The following is a 21,159-nucleotide window of genomic DNA, read 5'->3' as shown; positions in this document are numbered from 1 at the left end:
TTCAAAACAACAACAACAGAAAAAGAAAAAAAAAAGAAATGGGAGGGGGGGGCGCCTGAGTCGGTTGGGTGACCCACTTCGGCTCAGGTCGTGATCTCGCCCTTCGTGGGTTCGAGCCCCGCGTGGGGCTCTGTGCTGAACGCTTGCTCTGCTCGGAGCCTGGAACCCTGCTTCGGATTCTGCGTCTCCTCTCTCTGCCCCTCTCTCGCTTGTGCTCTGTCTCACTCAGCCTCTCAAAAATAAATGAATGTAAAAAAAAAAAATTGCATTTCTAGCTGAAGTCGCGTTCCCGGCGTCTTTCACCAGATGGCACTAGCCTGCCCGCTCGCTTCCTCCCTGTGGCACGCGCTCCGTTCTAGGCGGGCGCGAGCTCCGCGCGTCCCCGGAAGACCCAGGCCGGCCGGGCGGTGCAGCAGGGGCGAGCTCCAGGGGCGGGGCCCGTTCTGCCCAATAGGCTTCCCCGGGCGGGGGGCGGGGCGCTATTTCAGCCGCTCCCCGGGCCGCGGGCGCGCTGAGCGTCCGGGTCTCATTATGTGGCGCATGCCCCGTAAGCTGTGTGCGCACCTCTTGAGGGGAAGCAAGCTCTCGGACGCTTGGAACAGGCCTGCCGCCTTCATGTCCACGTTGCTCATCAATCAGGCCCAGTACGCTTGGCTGAAGGAGCTGGGGCTCCGCGAGGAAAACGAGGGCGTGTATAATGGAAGTTGGGGAGGCCGGGGAGAGGTATGCGGGCGTCCCGGGAATCTGTGCGGCCTCAGTGCGCTCCGGGAGGCCGCGCGGGCACTGCCCCCACCCGACCCCCCGCTGCAGCTGTGGACCGTTGTACTGGGTGGGAGGTTTTGAAACCACACAGTAGAAGTGCCCTTGTGTAGCGTGCCTTTAAAAATGCCCCTAGATTTCTCGGTCTTTGTATGCTGTGGAGAAGCAGTGTCATTTGGGAGCTGCTGGGGCCTGAACTTTGCATGCATGCTTACAGCCTTAGCGGCAGAGTTCTGCAATGGGTAGTGAGAAATGCCACACGCTTTAGCGGTGGGAAACTCCCTCAATTTTGTGTTTGGCTCCTCTGATGTGACACGCGCCCCAGGTAATGAGCTGCCTTAGTTTTCCACTGTCTTTTCTGCAATCTTTTGTTGGAGTTTGCAAGCTCAGACTTGCTGGAATCCTGTTCTGTTTTCGTGGCCAGGCACCATGACTGGCACCCAGTTAAAGCTCAATAAAATGTTTTCTAGAATACAATGGAAAGGTAAGGTTATTTTCAATCAGATGTTTTGAAGGCCGCATGCAAAAGAAAGGTTTGATAAGATAATGCTACGTAGGGGCGCCTGGTTGGCTCAGTTGGCTAAGCGTCAGGCTTGGGCTGAGGCCATGATCTGGCGGTTAGTGAGTTCGAGCTCGCCTCTGGCTCTTTGCTGACAGCTCAGAGCCTGGAGCCTGCTTCGGACTCTGTGTCGCCCTCTGTCTCTGCCCCTCCTCCCCTCACGCTTTGTCCCTGTCTCTGAAAAACGAATAAATCTTAAAAAATAAATAAATAAATAAATAAATAAATAAATAAATAAATAAAAAATAAAAGAAGTTACATAACATGCCACAAAGTTTGTTATGTGTGATATAATGAACTTGCTCTGTTACAGGAAACATCTTTTTGGTTATCTGTGACTGTAGGAAATGCAGGTGTTTTAAATTATTTCCCTAATCCCCTCTTTGGTTGGTAGTTTGAACCTGTTTTTCCTGTGGCATCGAATCATTAGGCTCCTCGATACATTAATCTCTCCTGAAGATATTTTAGCTACGTCTTGATTTTTTTCTTTCTAATCTCTGCAGTTTGGGTGGACATAGCCCTTTCCCATAGTTGTCCATTGTTGACTCTTTCACCTTCTGACCAGGGCAAACAAAGTAAGAGAGAAGAGTAAGTAAAACTCAGTTTTGTCTGTTATTAATAGAAAAAGTGGCAAAATAATTAAGTCAGGCTATTGCTTTTAAACCTAACGTTCAGAAGGCAAGGGTGGGTTTTGCAAAAAGTGCTTCTGAATGTTTAGGTCCAGAATGAAAGCTCTATAGGTGGCCTATTTGTAATAGAAGTTAGTGTAAAAATTCCCAGTTTGGGTGTGGTATCTTTTTTTTCCCTTTCTCCTCTTTTTTTTCCCCATTTGATCTTTTCTGCCAGTTTGGAAACAATTGCATTTTCTAAGTCATCTTGCTTTTGTTTTAAGGTTATCACGACTTATTGTCCTGCTAACAATGAACCAATAGCAAGAGTCCGACAGGTAAGTTTTTTTTTTTTTTTGTGAGTTTGAGCCCTGAGTTGGGCTCTGTGCTGACAGTTCAGAGCCTGGAGCCCGTTTTGGATTCTGTGTCTCATTCTCTTTCTGCCCCTACCCTGCTTGTGCTCTGTCTCTGTGTCTCAAAAATAAATTAATGTTAGGGACGCCTGGGTGGCTCAGTCGGTTAAGCGTCCGACTTCAGATCAGGTCATGATCTCATGGTCTGTGAGTTCGAGCCCCGCATCGGGCTCTGTGCTGGCAGCTTAGAGCCTGGAGCCTGCTTCAGATTCTGTGTCCCCCTCTCTTTCTACCCCTCCCCTGCTCATGCTCTGTCTGTCTCTGTCTCAAAAATAAATAAAAAAAAAAGTAAATTGTTAAAAAAAAAAGCAACATGAAATTTCAAAGTCCGAGAATAATGTGTTTCTTTTTCATTTCACTTTTAAGAGTGTCTGGGAGAGACTGCCCACCCTTTGGGTCGGGTGCCTTAGAAAAGGTGGAATGGAAAAGTCGTGAGGGTGTGTCCCTTTGAGGCCATTTTTCAGAATCCTCTCCTCTTTGAAAGAAGGTTCTGTCCTCTGGAGTCTGGGATGGAACCCATGTTTCTGAATTTCTGATAAAAGCTCAGGTGTTGCCCCAGATGAGGCTAATGGACCTTGCTTCAAGAAGCAATGTTGTAGAGGGGGACAAAACATAAGAGACTCATAAATATGGAGAACAAATAGAGGGTTGCTAGAGGGGTTGGGGGATGGGCTAAATGGGTAAGGGGCATTAAGGAATCTACTCCTGAAATCATTGTTGCACTATATGCTAACTAATTTGGATGTAAATTAAAAATAAAATAAAATAAAAAAGAAATGTAAAAAAAAACCTTTCAAATGCTGCCGATGGAAGGAAATAAACTAAATGCATTATATATATATATAAAGAGCAGTGTTGTAAAAAGCACGGCTAAATTTGAAGTTGTCTTACTGGGTTCTCATGAGTGTTTGGATACATAGGCTGTGAAAATCACTGGAATCTACAAATCTGAGGGTCACCCAGAGAGATTCCAGTCCTTTTGCAAAAATCTCGTAGCTTCTCACAAGGGGATCATTGCTTCCTTTTCTTTTTCCCTTGGTCTCCCCCCTAATTGTTAATTTAGGCCAGCGTGGCTGACTATGAAGAAACTGTGAAGAAAGCAAGGGAAGCCTGGAGAATCTGGGCAGAGGTGAGTATGAAGGTCACAGCACCATGATCTGTTGTAACTGCAGGGAGATATAGAGAAATCTGATGAGGAGTCGTCTCCCTAAAATGGGAGTTCCTTGGGGGTTGTGATAATCTCCTCTGCTGTAGACCTGGGATTGTGCCTTTTCCATATTTGGCTTTCAGTAAATGGGTGATTTAAAATGGATTAAAAGTCTGTAGTGATGTAGTGTAAACTTCAGCTCTGAATACTCTATTTTCCAAATGAAGTTTCTTAAATTTCTTTTATTTTTTTGAAATTTCTTAAATTTCTAATGGAACAAAAAGAAAAGAATATGTATGCTAGAAACATCCTTTTTATCGCTGTTTCTTCCCACTCCCCCTGCCAGCTTTATGCAAAGGTGGGGATGTGGGAGTGTGGGAAGGAGCGTCTCAGAAATTCCTGGTTCAGAGGACAGGGGCTTGAGTTCCTCCACCATCTGATTAGGCCTGGAAGCAAGTTGTGCCTCCTCCGTCACTGTCTCCACCAGGGGTAATATGAGCGGCTCTAGGGGCTGCGATTGGCCTGGGCTGGGTCACAGGGAGCTGTCACTAGGTGAGGGCCAGGCTCTGGAGGAGAAGAGAGGGAAGAACTGGGGTGGCCTGGATTTCCCAGTCCTCCCTCTCCTCTCCCACCCTGAATATCCCTTTTGATCTACCACCAAAGGTTATAGGCCTGAGGCTGGAGGAATATGGGGATGGTTTAACCCAGCTCTCCCCCCTCTGTTTTGTCTTGTAAATAGAGGAGACCCAGAATTCCTCCTCCATTCCTGCAGTTTTGGTGAGGTTTAAACGAGTTACTGATTGGAATCGCTTACTGGAGAACGTGGCCTTTGCCAACCTCTGTACCTGAGTTACAGAACCCAGTGCTGCCAAGTTGCGGGCTGCTGAGCCCGTGTTTTCTCTGAATCAAAGATTGCTAGGGTGACTTGGGGAGGGGCAGGCTCTCCCAGAGAGCCCTGAATCGGATGCTCCTTAGCTGTCAGCCAGGGGACCCCCTCTGTGCAAAGCGGGAGAAACATCTTGACTTTAAATGAGGCTATAAATTGGCTCAGGGTTCCATTATGTGCTATCAGAATATCCTTGAGCAGTGAAATACCATTTCCAAAAGTAAATAGAGTGGTAACTAAAGTTCACCGTGCCTAAGAGAAGAGTGTCCAAAGCAGTACCAATTTATTGTTTTAAAAATAATTATTTTGAGGGCTCCTGGGTGGCTCATTTGGTTGAGCATTGGACTCTTGATTTCGGCTCAGGTCATGATCTCATGGTTTGTGGGTTCGAGCCCGGTGTTCACTCCATGCTGACATCTTCCAGACTCTGCTTGAGATTATGTCCCTTCCCATCCCCCTGCCCCTCCCCCCTTCACTATTCATTACCTCTCCAAATAAGTAAATACATTAAATTTTTTTTCTTTTTGATCATAAATACCTATTCCTTACTAAAAAAATGGATAATGCACTAAATGAGATAATTAAATTTAATCCCCTTACCTCTTCTAGTTCGATACAGAATGTTTGTTAGAGTTATGTTTTGGTGCATTTCCTTCCAGGCTTTTTAAATTTTTTTTTAAATTTTTCAGGGAGAGAGAGAGAGGCAAAGCATGAGCAGGGGAGAAGTAGAGAGAGAAGGAGACACGGGGTCCGAAGCAGGCTCCAGGCTCTGAGCTGTCAGCACAGAGCCTGACTCGGGGCTCAAACTCATGGACCGCAAGATCGTGACCTGAGCCAAAGTCTGACGCTCAACTGACTAAGCCACCCAGGCACCCTGATATATATATATTTTTTTGGTTTGCTTTAAGTTTATTTTGAGAGCAAGAGAAAGCATGGGTGGGAGAGGGGCAGAGAGAGAGGAGAGAGCAAGAACCAAGCAGGTTCCACACTGTCAGCTCAGAACCTGACTCAGAAACCCTGAGATCAATACCTGAGCCGAAGTCAGACGCTTAATTGGCTGAGCCCCCTAAGCGACCCTCCTTCCAGTCTTTTATGTATTTCATAGTTGTGATTATTATACCTACTTCCTATGTACATGGCATGTGTAAAAGTTTGTGACCTGTCATCGTACTGAATAGAAGCTTAAAGTTACTGCATATTTTTTTAAAATCATTGTTTCTCTGTACATAAGCTATTTACAAAAAATTTAATTAGTTTATTTTTTAGAGCAGTTTTAGTTTATAGTAGTATAGAGAGATGAGGTTTTTTGAGGTCATAATGGGGTTCACGGGGTCCAGACCCGACGGCCAAGAAAATTCTTAAAGACATCTTTGGTGCAAAAAGGTGATTTTACTAAAGCACGGGGACAGGACCTGTGGGCAGAAAGAGCTGCCCCAGGACCATCAGGAAAGACTGGTTATATACTATGGAGTGGGGTGGGGGTGGGGGTGGTAAAGTCCAGTGGAAGTTTCCAGTGAGATTTTCATATGCTAAAGAAGACTGTCAGGATACTGGAGGCCTAGCTATTGTTGAGCCAAGGTGGTTTTCCCTCTAGCAAAGCATTAGCATTAAGACCCTAGGAAGTTCCTGGAGAAGCTTTTTACTCTCCTGGCCTCATGTATTCATCAATGGGCTGCGGATTATAAGGATATTTAATTTTATCTGCCATTTCCTTCTGCCTTTGTTTCCCACATCGTAGAGGAGGAAAAATTTTTTGTTTTCACTTTTGTGTATTGTGGCTGGTCTAATACCGGACATAAAACAGATTAATAGGAGGCCCTGGGTCTCAGTAGGTTAAATGACCAACCCTTGATTTCAGCTCAGGTCATGATCTCATGCTTCGGTTCCTGAGATCTGGCCCCTCTCTTTCTGCCCGTTCCCTGGCATGTGCTTACTCTCTATGTCTCTTTCTCTCTCTTAAAATAAATAAACTAAAAAAAAAAAAAAAACCACCACTAACAGGAGAGAAACAAATTTAATTTCTTATGTGGAGCGGGTAAGGATGATGATGGTGAGCAAGATCGAAACCCAAGAATAGCCAGGCATCTAGGCTTATATACACCCAGAGTTCTGGGCCCTCATGGAGGAAGAAGGCAATTCACAGGAAGGTGAAAGGAGCAGATGTTCAGTACAGAAATGTTTTCCCTTCCATACACTAGGTCTCTCTTTATAAAAGTTATCTTTTTTTTTTAATTTTTAAAAAAATTTTATTTTTTTACATTTATTTATTTTTGTGAGACAGAGCATGAGCGGGGGAGGGGCAGAAAGAGAGGGAGACACAGAATCTGAAGAGGCTCCGGGCTCTGACCCATCAGCAAAGAGCCTGACGTGGGGCTCGAACTCACAAACTGTGAGATCCTGACCTGAGCTGAAGTCAGATGCTCAACTAACTGAGCCACCTAGGCGCCCCTATAAAAGTTACCTTTGGTGAGGCACCTAGATGGCTCATTGGGTTAAGCATCCAACTCTTGATCTCACCCCAGGTCACGATCTCAGGATCCTGAGTACAAGCTTGGCATTGGGCTCTGTGCTGGGTGTAAAGCCTACTTAAAAAATGAAATAAAATTGGGGTGCCTGGGTGGCTCAGTCGGTTAAGCGTCTGACTTCAGTTCATGTCACCATCTCGCGGTTTGTGAGTTCGAGCCCCGCGTCGGGCTCTGTGCTGACACTTTGGAGCCTGGAGCCTGCTTCAGATTCTTTGGCTCCCCTCTCTGCCTCTCCCCTGCTTGTGTTCTGTCTCTATCTCTCTCTCAAAAATACATAAAAAACATTAAAAAAAAACTAAAAAAAATAAATTAAATAAATAATAAAAGTTTGCTTTATTTATTTAAAATTTTTTTTAATGTTTTTATTTATTTTTGAGACAGAGCACAAGCAGGGGAGGGGCAGAGAGAGAGGGAGACAGAATCCGAAGCAGGCTCCAGGCTCTGAGCTGTCAGCACAGAGTCCAACACAGGGCTTGAACTCACGGACCATGAGATCATGACCTGAGCCAAAGTCGGACGCTTAACTGACTGAGCCACCCAGGCGTCCCAAAAGTTTACTTTGATAATAAGAGTAGTAAGATAGTAATATAATACATTAATAATAAAAATAAAAAATAATAAAAGTAATAACAGACTTCTTGGCATAGATCCCCTTTGTAAGTTCTTTACAAAGGGGTTGAAAGCTTTTCCTGAGTCTGTTTGGCCTTTGCCTTCTGCTCAAAATAATCCTCATGCCAAAGTGGCATAGTCTGGAGTGGCTTATTCTGACCCACCATCAACAAAAAGATAAGCAGAAAGTAGGGAGTTCGTGTACTTTATCACACTTTCCGTGTTTCCCTCTTAACGTCATCTTGTGTTAACCCCATACATTTGTTACAGTTGGAGAGCCAATTTGGATAAATCATAATTTACTAAAGTGCACAATTTACATTATGATTGACTGTGCATGCACTGTTTTAAATGTCAGTGAAACTTTTGACCAGAAACCTTTAATTTATGTGTGTATTTACCCAGGTGTGTATGAATTCAGGATCTTTCTTTTCCTGAACGGGCTTTAAAAATTTTTTTTTAACTTTATTTATTTTGACAGCGAGACGAGAGAGAGCATGTGTTTTGGGGAGGAAATGAGAGAATGCCAAGTAGGCTCTGTGGTGTAGTGCAGTTTGACCCATAAGAAAACGTTTCTGGGTATCATAAAGGTTTAGGGGTGTTTAAGGTATTTTAAGCCTTTTCTAGAGTCATTCCAGAGGTGTGTTCAGTCTCTGAATTTCTCTGTGCATATGGCACAGTCCCTTGCTCTCCAGGAGCCAGTCGTCTGGATGTTTTCTGGGTCTCTTGGTATCGGTTTATGGGATGTGTAATAACCACGTTCTTGATGTGATCAGGAAGTCATCTGGTGGGTTTGTAGTTAGTTCTCTCACAGCACATTGGTCTAATACTGTGTTACAGATGTGAGTTCACACTTTGAATCAGACACTAAGATTCCATTCTCTCCTTAGGTTCCTGCTCCGAAGAGAGGAGAAGTAGTGAGACAGATTGGGGATGCCTTGCGGGAGAAGATCCAAGTACTAGGAAGTTTGGTAAAGTATTTTTGTAGTAAATACACAGTCCTTTGAGTGGGGCATAAGACTGTTGTGCATCTGTGTTTAAGATTGTGATGCTTAAGGAAAACAGTTCATACATTTAAAATCTTCTTTTTAGAGGAAAGATGGACAAGAGGAACAAAGAAAAATAAAGACAGTTCTTGGGTTTTTTTTCTTTTTTTAATGTTTATTTTTGAAAGAGAGGGAGACAGCGCATGAATTGGGGAGGGGCAGAGAGAGGGAGACACAGGATCCGAAGCAGGCTCCAGCCTCTGAGCTGTTAGCACAGAGCCTGACGTGGGACTCGAACCCATGAACTGTGAGGTCATGACTTGTGCCGAAGTCGGATGCTTAACTGACAGCCACCCAGGCACCCTGTTTTTGGTTTTTTAAATTGTTAAGATAATAACAGACTTTTTTAAGATCATTACCTTCACAAAAGAGACCCAAAATATGGTTTGCTTTCCTGCCCGACCTCCTCGCCCCATAAATTTAGTAATTAAACTGTGAATTGTGTCGGAAAAATGCTTCTTGGCTTTTTGTTTTTTAGGTGTCTTTGGAGATGGGGAAAATCTTAGTGGAAGGTGTAGGAGAAGTTCAAGAGTACGTGGATATTTGTGATTATGCTGTTGGCTTATCACGGATGATTGGGGGACCCATCTTGCCTTCTGAAAGTAAGCAATGAAGTCAGTTAAACTAAGAGTTTTTGACTCTTAGAGCTCCAAAAAATGTGCTGGCTGTGAACAGTTTGCAAAAGAGGAATTGGATATATCACATAAAAATATGAAAATGTCTTTAATCTCTGTATGAACAGATGTAAATTACAATAGGTGAGAACATCAGATGAAGATCCTTCTTAAAATTTTCTATTTTTAAAGATTAGAGGGGCGCCTGGGTGGCGCAGTCGGTTGAGCGTCCGACTTCAGCCAGGTCACAATCTCGCGGTCCGTGAGTTCGAGCCCCGCGTCAGGCTCTGGGCTGATGGCTCAGAGCCTGGAGCCTGTTTCCGATTCTGTGTCTCCCTCTCTCTCTGCCCCTCCCCCGTTCATGCTCTGTCTCTCTCTGTCCCAAAAATAAATAAACGTTGAAAAAAAAAAAATTAAAAAAAAAAAAAAGATTAGATTGTTTTGGCAAGTCCGTGGGTGAGACAGCTGTTCTTTTATGGGGACTTTTGGTAACATGAATCACTAGTCCATCAGGAAAACAATTCAAAAATCTATGCAGACGGCCTGAAATATTTAATACCAGTTTCAAGAATCTAATTTGAGTAAATTCCCTGAAATGTGACAAATGTTTATATGTAAAGATGTTCCTTGTAATGTCAATAGGAAACATTTGAAATGATCTAGGGGCAGCTGGTTGCCTCAGTTGATTGGGTGTCCAACTTCAGCTCTGATCATGATCTTGTGGTCTGTGAGTTTGAGCCCTGTGTTGGGCTCTGTGCTAACAGCTCATAGCCTGGGACCTACCTTGGGTTCTCTGTCTCCTCTCTTTGCCCCTCCCCCACTCATGTTCAGTCTCTATTATCTCTTACAAATGAATAAATATTTAAAAAATATTTTTAATGATCTGAGTGCCATTTTATATGACAAAGGTTAAGCTAATTTTGGTAGTTTGTTGGTATATATGTGTATGTGTGTGTATATATATATATATATATTATTTTCTTTTTATTTATTTATTTTGACAGAGTGTGTGAGCACAGGAGGGGCAGAGAGAGAGGGAGAGAGAGAATCACAAGCAGGCTCCTGCACAGAGCCCAATGTGAGACGCAAACACATAAACCGTGAGATCATAACCTGAGCCGAAATCAAGAGTCAGACGTTTGGGGCGCCTGGGTGGCTCAGTGGGTTAAGCGTCTGACTTCAGCTCAGGTCATGATCTCACAGTCCATGAGTTCGAGCCCCACGTCAGGCTCTGTGCTGACAGCTCAGAGCCTGGAGCTTGCTTCGGATTCTGTGTCTCCCTCTCTCTCTCTGCCCCTCCCCTGCTCATGCTCTGTCTCTGTCTCAAAAATAAATAAAAACATTAAAAGAAAAATAAAAAAAAATAAAGATAACCATTCTCCTTAAAAAAAAAAAAAGTCAGACGCTTAATTGAGCCACCCTGGTGCCCCAGTCTATTAGCATATATTAAAAGTCATACTTGGGAAGATTGTTTCCCACAACCGCACACTTTTATGGGAAAGTTGTGTTTACTTTTAAATTGTTCTAGGGTTTTTTTTTTTCTTTTTTTCTTAAGAGGTGATAAATTTGTATCACAAAATTGAAAAAGAATGAAATGGTAAAGGATGAAAAGTTATTTTCTTACCCTCCTGGATGCTCCCAAGAATCCCCATGGAAGTAGTGAATGTTTCTGGTTTCTTGTATATCTTTTTAGAGCTTTTGTTTTTGGGCGGGCAAATATGTGTCTTTTAGGCACACAGACATGACCAAGCTATATGTTCTGTACTTACTTTTTACTTAAGGTGTCTCAGAGATTGTTGCTTATCATTCCAGGAGGGGACTTCCTTCATCTTTTTTTATTAGTCTGTTGGTTGTCAGGACACTAATTATTTTAGCCAGTTCCCAAATAATGGATACATGGGGTATTTTTTCAGTTTTTTTGCTGAAAATGACTATGTTGCAATGACTGACCTTGTACTCTGAGGAGGTTTCAACAGTGAGGGTAAGGGTTTATGTGATTTGGAAAGTTGGCATTGTTGATGGAGCAAAACAGGTGACTGCATGTCTGTGTAGAAAGTACCTGGGAATGGAAGTTGGCCAAAGCAGTCCCAGTGGTTGTCTGTGTGTAGCAGAATTATTGATGGCTGCTATTGTCATCCTTCCTCCCTCCCTGTCTTTCCTTTGTTTCTTTTAAATATTTATTTATAGGGGCGCCTGGGTGGCGCAGTCGGTTAAGCATCCGACTTCAGCCAGGTCACGATCTCACGGTCCGTGAGTTCGAGCCCCGCGTCAGGCTCTGGGCTGATGGCTCAGAGCCTGGAGCCTGTTTCCGATTCTGTGTCTCCCTCTCTCTCTGCCCCTCGCCCGTTCATGCTCTGTCTCTCTCTGTCCCAAAAATAAATAAACGTTGAAAAAAAAATTTTAAATATTTATTTATAAATTTTGAGAGAGAGATGTGGGGATTGGGAGAGGGGCAGAGAGAGAGGGAGAGAGAGAGAATCCCAAGCACAGGGCTCAAACTCATGAAGTGTGAGATCATGACCTGAGCTGAAATCAAGAGTTAGACACTTAACCAGCTGAGCCACCCAGGCACCCCTGTTTCTTTTTCTTTTTATGTTTGTTTGTTTACTTTGAGAGGGAGAGAGAGAGAGCGAGCAAGCACGAGCAGGAGAGGGGCAGAGAGAGCAGGAGACAGAGAATCCCAAGCATGTTCTGTGCTTACAGCGCAGAGCCCGACATGGGGCTCAACCTTAGGAACTGCGAGATCATGACCTGAGACAGAGCCAAGAATTGGATGCTTAGCTGACTGAGCCACCCAGGTGCCCTTTATTGATGATTTTTAATAGGCTTTTCTAGTTTGAAAAGTTAGTAAATTTCCAGTTTGGAGAAATATACATCTGCAAACAGGAACTTCTTTGATTTATACCTGCTGAGATGTCTGCCTCACCAATTAAAACCTTTTTCACTTGTTTTACATATATTTTAGGAGAGTAGATTTATTCACCTCTACAGAGGCTTTGCTGGTAACTTTGACTTCATTGATGTAGTAGATGCTTACTGAGTGTCTAGCAGGTGCCAGGTGAACGGATAGGTGATACTTGATCAATAAGGCGTTGTCCTTGCCCTAAAGGAATTTATAAGATTGAAGATTCTTTGTGTTTTAGAGTGGGAGGCAAGTAATGGACAAGTAATGGGAGGATTGTAACAGAGCATGATAAGTCCTGTGGTGGGGTGCAGGGGAGGGCGGGGCCCTGAGCCAGCCTTGCGGGGGTCAGGAAAGGCCCCTGGGAGACAGTAATCCAAGGCAAGGCCTCAGGGGTGAGAGGGGTGGGGCAGGATGGTCTTAACGCTGGGCCAAAGCCCACATGAAGTAAGCTGGGAGAGGGGCGCCTGGGTGGCTCCGTTGGTCGAGCGTCCGACTTCGGCTCAGGTCATGATCTCACGGTTCGTGGGTTCGAGCCCCGCGTCGGGCTCTGTGCTGACAGCTCAGAGCCTGGAGCCCGCTTCGGATTCTGTGTCTCCCCCTCTCTCTGCCCCTCCCCTGCTCATGCTCTGTCTCTCTCTGTCTCAAAAATAAATAAAAAATTAAAAAAAAAATAAGCTGGGAGAATGTGGCTTATTTGGGCAACTGCCTTGGTTGCACACAGCTTGCAGGCACCATCTGAGCGGGGAGGGAGGGTGGAGAGGGAGCCCCGGGAAGGCACTTGTCCTGTTGAAGAATTTGGACTTTGTCCTGAGGGCAGTTACGGTAGTGATCCAGATACCACAGAGTTGTAAGCAGGGGAGGGAGGTGATCAGGGCTGTACTGGCCTCTGTGGGGGGAAGGACAAAGAGGGGAGGGCAGGAGAGGAGGAGGCAGGCCCTGCTAGGAAGAGTGTGTCAGCACATCATCTCAGGGAGGGGAGGAGGATTGAGGTGCGTCGAGGAAAGGGAGGGCAGCAGCTCCTGGGCACCCTGTTCCCACAGGGTGAGTGTGGCCAGAAAGATGGACGGCTGGGAGCATCACCTTCCAGTCGGTGTGTGGTTTTAACTCCATTTGTGAACTGTCCACCTCCTTGCTCCAGTTCACTGCTCCATCTGCCTTTGATTAAAATAGGCCCTTTGAGGTGCCTAGGTGGCTCAGTTGGTTAAACTCTTGCTTTTGGTTTGGGTCATGATCTCATGGTTTATGGGAGTTTGAGCCCTGCCCAGCCTTGGGCTCTGTGCTGACAGTGTGGAGCCTGCTTGGGATTCTCTGTCTCCATCCCTCCCTCTCTCCCTCTGTCTCTCTCTCTCTTCTTCCCTCTCTGTCCCTCCCCTGCTCACGCTTTCTCTCAAAAATAAATAAGTAAACTTTAAATAAATAAGTAAACATTAAAAAAAATAGGCCCTTGTGGGATGGTGGGTGATGTTACATGTAAAATTTGTATATAGCGAACACATGGTGTCTTTGTAGTTCCCATTTTTCTCTATGAATGTGAAGCCTTGTGCCGGTCATTCATTTAATGCGTATGTAATTCTTAGAACTGTTCTTGTTCCTTGTAAGTGAGTGTCGTTGTCTTCATATGGAGAGGTTGGCCAAGGGCTTTACAGGCAATATAAAGAATAGGAGTCACAACTCCTGTGTTCTGCCCTTTGCATTCACCTCACCCATGGCACCTCTCATCACCTCTTTGAGCTTTCCTCGTCCCTTGGATGGTGCTCATGCTGCCCTGATCCACACGGAGTTCCTGTGAGCATCAGAGGCATAATGGTATCCTTACAGTTTATAAGGTAGTGCGGTAATAGCAGCTTTTATGGTATGCCGATTAGCTGTGTAAAGTGAACCACTGTGAGATACCTGGAATCCCCTCTTGGTCTCATGCACCTTAGTTCTGAAAATGAATGATTTCAGGCTTTGTTATTATCACCATCAAGTGCATTAAATCAGTATGCTTAAGCACGGTCCACTCCTTCCCTGTCCTCAGGACCTGGCCATGCCCTCATTGAACAGTGGAATCCTGTAGGCCTGGTTGGCATCATCACTGCGTTCAACTTCCCTGTGGCAGTGTATGGCTGGAACAATGCCATTGCCATGATCTGTGGGAATGTCTGCCTTTGGTAAGACCTGCTTACTTCGTTCTTATCTTTTTTTTTTTTTAAACATTTATTTATTTTTGAGAGAGAAAGACAGCATGGGGGGGGAAGGGGCAGACAAAGAGGGAGACAAAGAATTCAGAGCAGGCTTCAGACTCTGAGCTGTCAGCACAGAGCCCAGCGCGGGGCTTGAATGCACGAACTGTGATGTCATGACCTGAGCCGAAGTTGGACGCTTAACCAACTGAGCCGCTCAGGCACCCAAGACTGGATATATTCTTTATAACACATTCTGCAAATAGAAAACCCAGTTAGAAAGTTGGAGAAAAAAGAACTTGGGAAGAGTCCCAATCCTCTTTGTGAAACTTGACTTACTTTTTTCCCATTCAGGAAAAATTTCTTACTGAATTCCCAAGTGATTCTGCAGCCCTTGACCATTGTTTCCATTGATAGATTAACTTTTACCTCTCTGGAAAATATGGGATAGTAGATGTTAGTTGGGAGAATGTCTGTATTTTGTAGATGACAAAACAGTTGCTTGTTTTTAACTTCTGTGTTGAATGGGAGAAGTTAGATTAGGAAGGCCAGGACAGTTGTCTTTGCCCATTTGGCATCTGTTCCACTGGTAATTAATTTACGTTAATGTTGTGTTCGGTTGAATGCTTTCACAGACTCTCTGCAAAGGCCAGGCATCGGTGGGAGATTGATGATTTGGCACCATGTTGCCAAAGGGACCCATGCCTTTTAATGTTTTAATCCATAAGGACTAGTCGTGTGGTTTTTTTCCAGCCCCTTGAGCCTTCTAAGGAACTTGTAAAGTTCATGTTGATAGATTTCCATTTCCATAATTGACAGAGGTTAATGTAACAGTTCCCGTGATCAGTGCAGCAAGCAGGTTCAAAGTTGCTTGGTGCCATTTTTATGTTTTTCAAAGTTTTGTAGTACCTGAGCTCCCAAAGACGCAAAGCTCAAGGACAAATGTTGATATCACTTATTAGGCTCTGTGGTTTAATTGGACAGAACTTCTCAGAAAGACTTGTTTCTGCTTGACAATAAAAGGTATTTATGATTTCCACCAAACTAAGTTGCTTTTTTTTTTGATCCTCTCAAGGAAAGGAGCTCCAACAACTTCCCTCATTAGTGTAGCTGTCACAAAGTAAGTATGTGTGGCTTTCTTTTCCTGAGTATCGAATAATCGGAAAAGGTGATCGGTAGGCACTGGCTTTTAATCCAGTGTGGAAGGGTCATATTTATTAAGCATGGAACTTGGGTAACCTTTTTTTCTCCTTGGCTTGTAATCAGATTTTTTTTTTTTTTAATGTTTGAGAAGGAGAGAGAGAGAGGCGGCGGTGGGGGGGAGGGGTCCGAGGGGGGGGAGAGGGGGGATCTAGCAGGGGAGGGGCAGAGAGACAGGGAGACCAAGGATCCTAAGGAGACTCCATGCTAACAGCACAGAGCCCAATACAGGGCCTGAACTCACAATGGGGAGTTCATGATCTGAGCTGAAGGCGGGTTCTTGACTGACTGAGGTATCCATGTGCCCCTGTAATAACTTTTACATCATTTTACGGTATATGGAGCTCTTGCAGAGCCGTGTAATTGAACTCTTTGGAAACAAGCCAGATATTGATAAAGGTATTGAAATTGGGCTCTTCAAAACTTTTATGTCTTTTGGGAAATAACACCAAATCCAGTGGAAAGGAACTATCCTTACAATTTACGGACTGTATTTAGTAACTTCTAAACATGTTCATGGTTTTGATTTTTACCCAGGTGATAGTTTCCTGGCTTTTAATAGGTGGTTGGCAAAACAAAGAAATGGTTATTATACTGTTCTATTGACTCTTCTAACACTATCTAAAATGTATTTCATCTTTTGGTGACAAAAAATTTTTTAATCATTTTAGAGAACTTGACAACTCTGATTAGGTCATAAAATCAGTATTACTGGTTTATCGTTGTGGCATTTAGAGTCTGTATAGAACAGGATGTCTTCCCGTGTAGAGTGGTGACCGTTCTTGCTGTTCCATTGGCTGCATGGTCTTCTTTCTCTGATTTAAGAATTGCTGGTAGAAAGCCTGTGGAGTCTTTATGGAAGAGGGTCCTTGAGGTTAGAAGTCCATTGAGGAGCAGTGGCTTAGGAATTGACACATGGGCTGAAAGAGAGAGTAGTATGTGTTAGTATTTACTTGAAAGGAATACATGATATTGAGGAAACTTTATCCTCCAAGGCAAGATAATTAAATTTAACAATTAAATAACTACTGACTTATTTATAATAATTAAAATTTATGATTATAATTATACTTGAATTATAATTAAGTACTAAAGACAACTCTAATCTGCATGACACATGAGACAAATCACATGTATAAATATGAGATTCCTGGGCAGTTTTTAAAAATAAACCTTAAAAAACAAACCCAAAACAGTTAATGTCGACAGAGTGAACAGACTTACTGATTGTTATTAGGCAGCTTTTTTTTTTTTTAAGTTCATTTTTTTATTTTGGGAGACAGAGAGGGAGAGAGAATCACAAGCAGGCTCTGCGCTGGCAACACAGAGCCCGACCATGAGATCATGACCTGAGCTGTAATGAAGAGTGGGGCACTTAATCGACTGAGCACCCAGGTGCCCCATCAGCTGGTTTAAAATATTTATTTTGATAATAGTTTCACATGTTCTACGTGATTGCTCCTTTGATCTCATTTATTTGCTCTAAATAGTTTGAAGGATTTGAAATGTTCCTATGGGAGTGTGGCTGATTTTTTAGGTAATTGAGAATGTTAGCTGATTCTGTTAGAGAAGACAGTAAATAAAATGATGCTAGATTTTGCTGGAGTTAACTCAAGGTGCTGCAGAGTCAGCTAAACGTTCAGATTCCTAGATGAACACTGCCTACGCGTTGTCCCTTTTTCTATTCATAAAGATGTAGGAAAGGTCATAGTTTGCCAGGAGGGATAGCATCCAGTATTTCTCTTTATTCTGTGTCTTTGTAACATTTTATGCAGGAGTAAGGAGGTGAGATCTGCTTTGGACAGGTGTGGGGGTTGCTCTGACTCACAAGCCTGCTGACTCACAAGAAGCAGAATGTCTTAGAAAAATTCCATAGGCACAGCTTTCAGTTACCCATAAGGGACATGAAGTTACAAAAGTCCCTGTGCTCAGGGAAGAGCAGAAAGCCTGAGGTTCCCATTTACAGTTCTCACGTTGTTATGCCAGTCCAGATGGAGTTCACCGGTCAGGGGTTGTGTGTACCATAAGTCATGCTGTGTCTCTGTAGCACTGGTGACGCCCTGACATTGACCAGGTCACCTGGGCAACAGAACAAGAGACTTAACCCAAAGTCAGAGGCTCATGCAATAGGGAAAAGGGTTTTGTAAACCCACAGACACAGAGCAAAATCCTGACCCTTCAAAAACAATCCGCCTCCTTCTGCAGACAGTGTATATACCCCGAGTCTGTGGAAAAAATTGTACGACCTGAAATCTAGGTTCAGACATTACAACTGCATGTATGATCCTTGGTGGGCAGGAAAAAAGAAAACCACTATAAAGGACAGCTTCGGAGACAGTTAAAGAATTTATGTTTAACAGCGGTCCCTTTTTTTATGGAAGTGTTTGTTTTTTTAATTTGGATGTTTTAAAAAAATTTAAACAAATTAGAAATTAGGAAGTAGCCAGAAGGTTAGGAGGATTGATGAATAGTCTTGGCTGTATTCAGGAAGCTCAAAATGAATGAAAGAGAAACCAGAATTACCATTTTTTACAACTCCTCATCAGATTTAAGGTGTATGGAACTGTAGTTATTACTTTGATTCATAGAATAAGTTGTATTATTCAGTGTTAAAAAACTGCTAGCCCACAGTGCTTTAGCCTGGAGGGTGCTGATATTTCTTTAGTAAAGGATTTGGTGTGAAGCCAGTGGAGACTAGTCGTGAACTTGTTGAGGTTCTGTTGGCAGGTGTAGCTCCCTCTGCTGTACCTCCTCAGCAACTACACTAGGTTTGGGGGCCTCTTTCGGTTTCCTCCTTTACCACTTCTCTGGCTGGCCTTTGCTTTGCACAGATGTGTTGGGATTTCATTTGCTGATGGGAACTACCTTTCTTCCTTTTTCTTTCTTTATTTAAAAAAAATTTTTAAGCGTTTATTTTTGAAGGAGAGAGAGAGAGAGAGAGAGAGTGAGAGTCATAGCATGAACACTGTAGGGGCAAGAGAGAGGGAGACACAGAATCCAAAGCATCTTTTTATTTCTTTGCCATCATTTTGATGGATTTGTGGCAAGAGACCAAAACAAAAACCAAAAACAAACGTCCTGTGATCACTCTGTTGTCTTAAGCTAGATATGTGTTCCTAGTTTGGCAGAAAAATGTTAGAAAACAGTGAGCAGTTGAACTACCTGACCATTGCATTGTATCTTTTATTTATTTTGTATGTTTTTTTTTTCTTCTAAAGATTTTAGGGGGAAAAGAGTTCTGCCTTTAAGTATTGGAAAACCTCGTCTGTAATATGTGAGGTGAAATGTAGGCCTGCATGTTTGGGGTCAGAGTGAGGGAGAAAGTTGGAAAAAGGAAGTCACGCAGTTGGAAATTATTCCTAGTTTTAGGAATTGTTTTCTTTCTTAGTAATTGCTTTTTCCTTTTTTAGGATAATAGCCAAGGTTCTAGAAGACAACAAACTGCCTGGTGCTATTTGTTCCTTGACCTGTGGTGGAGCAGATATAGGGTAGGTCAACGGGCCCTGCGTCTTTTTCTGTTCAAGGACTCCGGGTTGATTGATCCGAATCATCTTTTTTTTTTTTTTAAGTTTTTTCAATCTTTATTTATTTTTGAGAGACACAGAATGCCAGTGGGGGAGGAGCAGAGAGAGGGAGAGAGAGAGGGAGACGCAGAATCCGAAGCAGGCTCCAGGCTCTGAGCTGTCAGTACAGAGCCTGACGCGGGCCTCAAACTCATGATCTGTGAGATCATGACCTTAGCCGAAGTCAGACCGTTAGCTGACTGAGCCACCCAGGTACTCCAGAATCATCTTTATTACAATAATGAAACCCAGTAAAGCTGAGGAGGTGTGAGTGGTTTTTTGGAATCATTATTATTACGTACCTTATTGGGCTTTGTCTTCATTAGTCTTTGTTGGAAGAAGAGTAAGAATTATTTTTTTTAATTACCCAGAGCTACTTGTGTAAGATGTTTACAGCCTAAAATAAGAAACTGCTGGAACATTGGGACATCTATGGCTTCCTGACACTTGATTTATAAAGGTGCTTACTCACAAAGCAAAGCTGTGGAATTGGAGTCTGGTGTATTCCTCCCCCCACATCCTATTGTCTAGGTTCTTGAGCTGAATGAAAAAAGGGGCCCCTGAGAATAGAGCCTCTTTTTAAAAATGTATTGTTTTAAGAAAATTGCTATATAATTAACATACCATGAAATTTTCTCTTTAAAAAGGTACAGTTGAGTGGTTTTTAGAATATTCACAGTGTTTTGCAACCATTACCATTATCTTATTTGAGAACATTTTCATTTCACCAGGAAGGAACTTTGTACGTATTAGCACTCACTTACCATCTTCCCTCTTCCCCCTGGCAACCACTCCTGTACTTTCTATCTCTATAGTTGGGCCTGTTTGGGACATTTCATGTAGATGGAATCGTATAACATGTGGCCTTTTGTGTCTGGTTTCTTTAACTCAGCATAACATCAGAGCCTGTTTTTAAGCTGGGAACTGACTCTGATTGCCCTGAACAATGATGGAAGTTGAAGTTGTTGCTAGTGGCTTAGACTTTGTTTATGTATTTATTTTAAGATTTTATGTTTAAGTGATCTTTATATCCAATGTGGGGTTTGAACTCACAACTCCAAGATCAAGAGTCCCATGCTCTGCCCGCTGAGCCAGCCAGGTGCCCCTGGCTTAGACTTTAATTAAGTGTGGTTTCAAAGGAGTCAGGCCTCACAGCCCACACTGGTGTAGTTAAAATGTTGATCTCCATCCATCACTGTTACCATAGTACTCCACCTACTGGTCAGTCTCAAAATGAATGAATGAATGAATGAATGAATGAATCAGTCCTTTTTTTTATAAAAATGGGAACGTGTTAGAAAATACAACTTTCACATATAGAGTGGATAGTGAAATAATATCTAAATGTCATTTATAAAATGAATAATATATCCTTTGACCTAGTCTTTTTTGCGCTTTGTACTTTGTTTTTTTTTTAATGTTTATTTTTGAGAGAGAGAGAGAGGAATCATGAGTGGGGGAGGAGCAGAGAGAGAGGGAGACAGATTCCCAAGCAGGGTCCGCACTGTCAGGGCAGGGCCGATGCGGGTGTTGAACCCATGAACCATGAGATCATAACCTGAGTTAAACTCAAGAGTTGGACGCTTAACCAACTGAGTCACCCAGGCGCCCCTCTTCTTTGGACATCAGTCCTTCACTTTGGTCTTGAGCTAGCTCAGATAGTGTAGTGTTTGCATTCATGCATTTAGTAACAGCCACTTTGAGTATCCATATCCGTGCTCACGTTTGCTGGGCTGAACCTGGGGAAGTCTCCATGCATAATCTCATCAAGCTGTTCCAGCCTTGACATAAGTCTGATGCTCTGGCTACCCTGCATGGTCCATACTGAGTCCTTTGAAGCTCTGAACCAGGAGCCAGGTGGATCAGATCGATAGTATCTGATTTATATTTCTTAGAGGTAACTGGAAATCCTAGCACAGTCTTTATTAAGTGAGCTTTCGTGGGAGATACTTAGGATGCTTTCCTGCAACCTTCACATTTTTAATTCTTAAAGGAATTAGTAGTTGAGGGGTCTGCAGAATAACTGGGATGTTAATCAAGGAAGTGCTAAGGTCATAATGTATAGGAAGGACTTTCATCCTTAACAATGTCCTCAAGGTGATTTCAGTTTACAGAGAGCTCCCAGACCAGGTTAGCCTATTGTGCTGTATGGCTCTGCCT

The 21,159-nt window shown here is 43.3% G+C and overlaps 1 protein-coding gene across 1 annotated transcript in view; it reads left to right on the top strand.

Moving 5' to 3' along the window:
- The first annotated feature begins 502 nt into the window (after positions 1-502).
- ALDH7A1 (aldehyde dehydrogenase 7 family member A1) overlaps positions 503-21,159 on the top strand; it is a 40,875-nt gene continuing 20,218 nt past the window's right edge. The window contains exons 1-8 of the mRNA XM_030317169.1: positions 503-723; positions 2,211-2,264; positions 3,403-3,468; positions 8,397-8,477; positions 9,031-9,154; positions 14,092-14,224; positions 15,312-15,356; positions 18,847-18,924. Of these exons, the coding sequence (XP_030173029.1) occupies positions 532-723; positions 2,211-2,264; positions 3,403-3,468; positions 8,397-8,477; positions 9,031-9,154; positions 14,092-14,224; positions 15,312-15,356; positions 18,847-18,924 (773 nt within the window). The 5' untranslated portion in view covers positions 503-531. The remainder of the gene's footprint in view (positions 724-2,210; positions 2,265-3,402; positions 3,469-8,396; positions 8,478-9,030; positions 9,155-14,091; positions 14,225-15,311; positions 15,357-18,846; positions 18,925-21,159) is intronic.

The sequence above is a fragment of the Lynx canadensis genome, chromosome A1 (genome assembly GCF_007474595.2).
Source record: "Lynx canadensis isolate LIC74 chromosome A1, mLynCan4.pri.v2, whole genome shotgun sequence".
NCBI classification, from domain to species: Eukaryota; Metazoa; Chordata; class Mammalia; order Carnivora; family Felidae; genus Lynx; species Lynx canadensis.
This window is presented reverse-complemented; position numbering and strand designations above follow the sequence as displayed.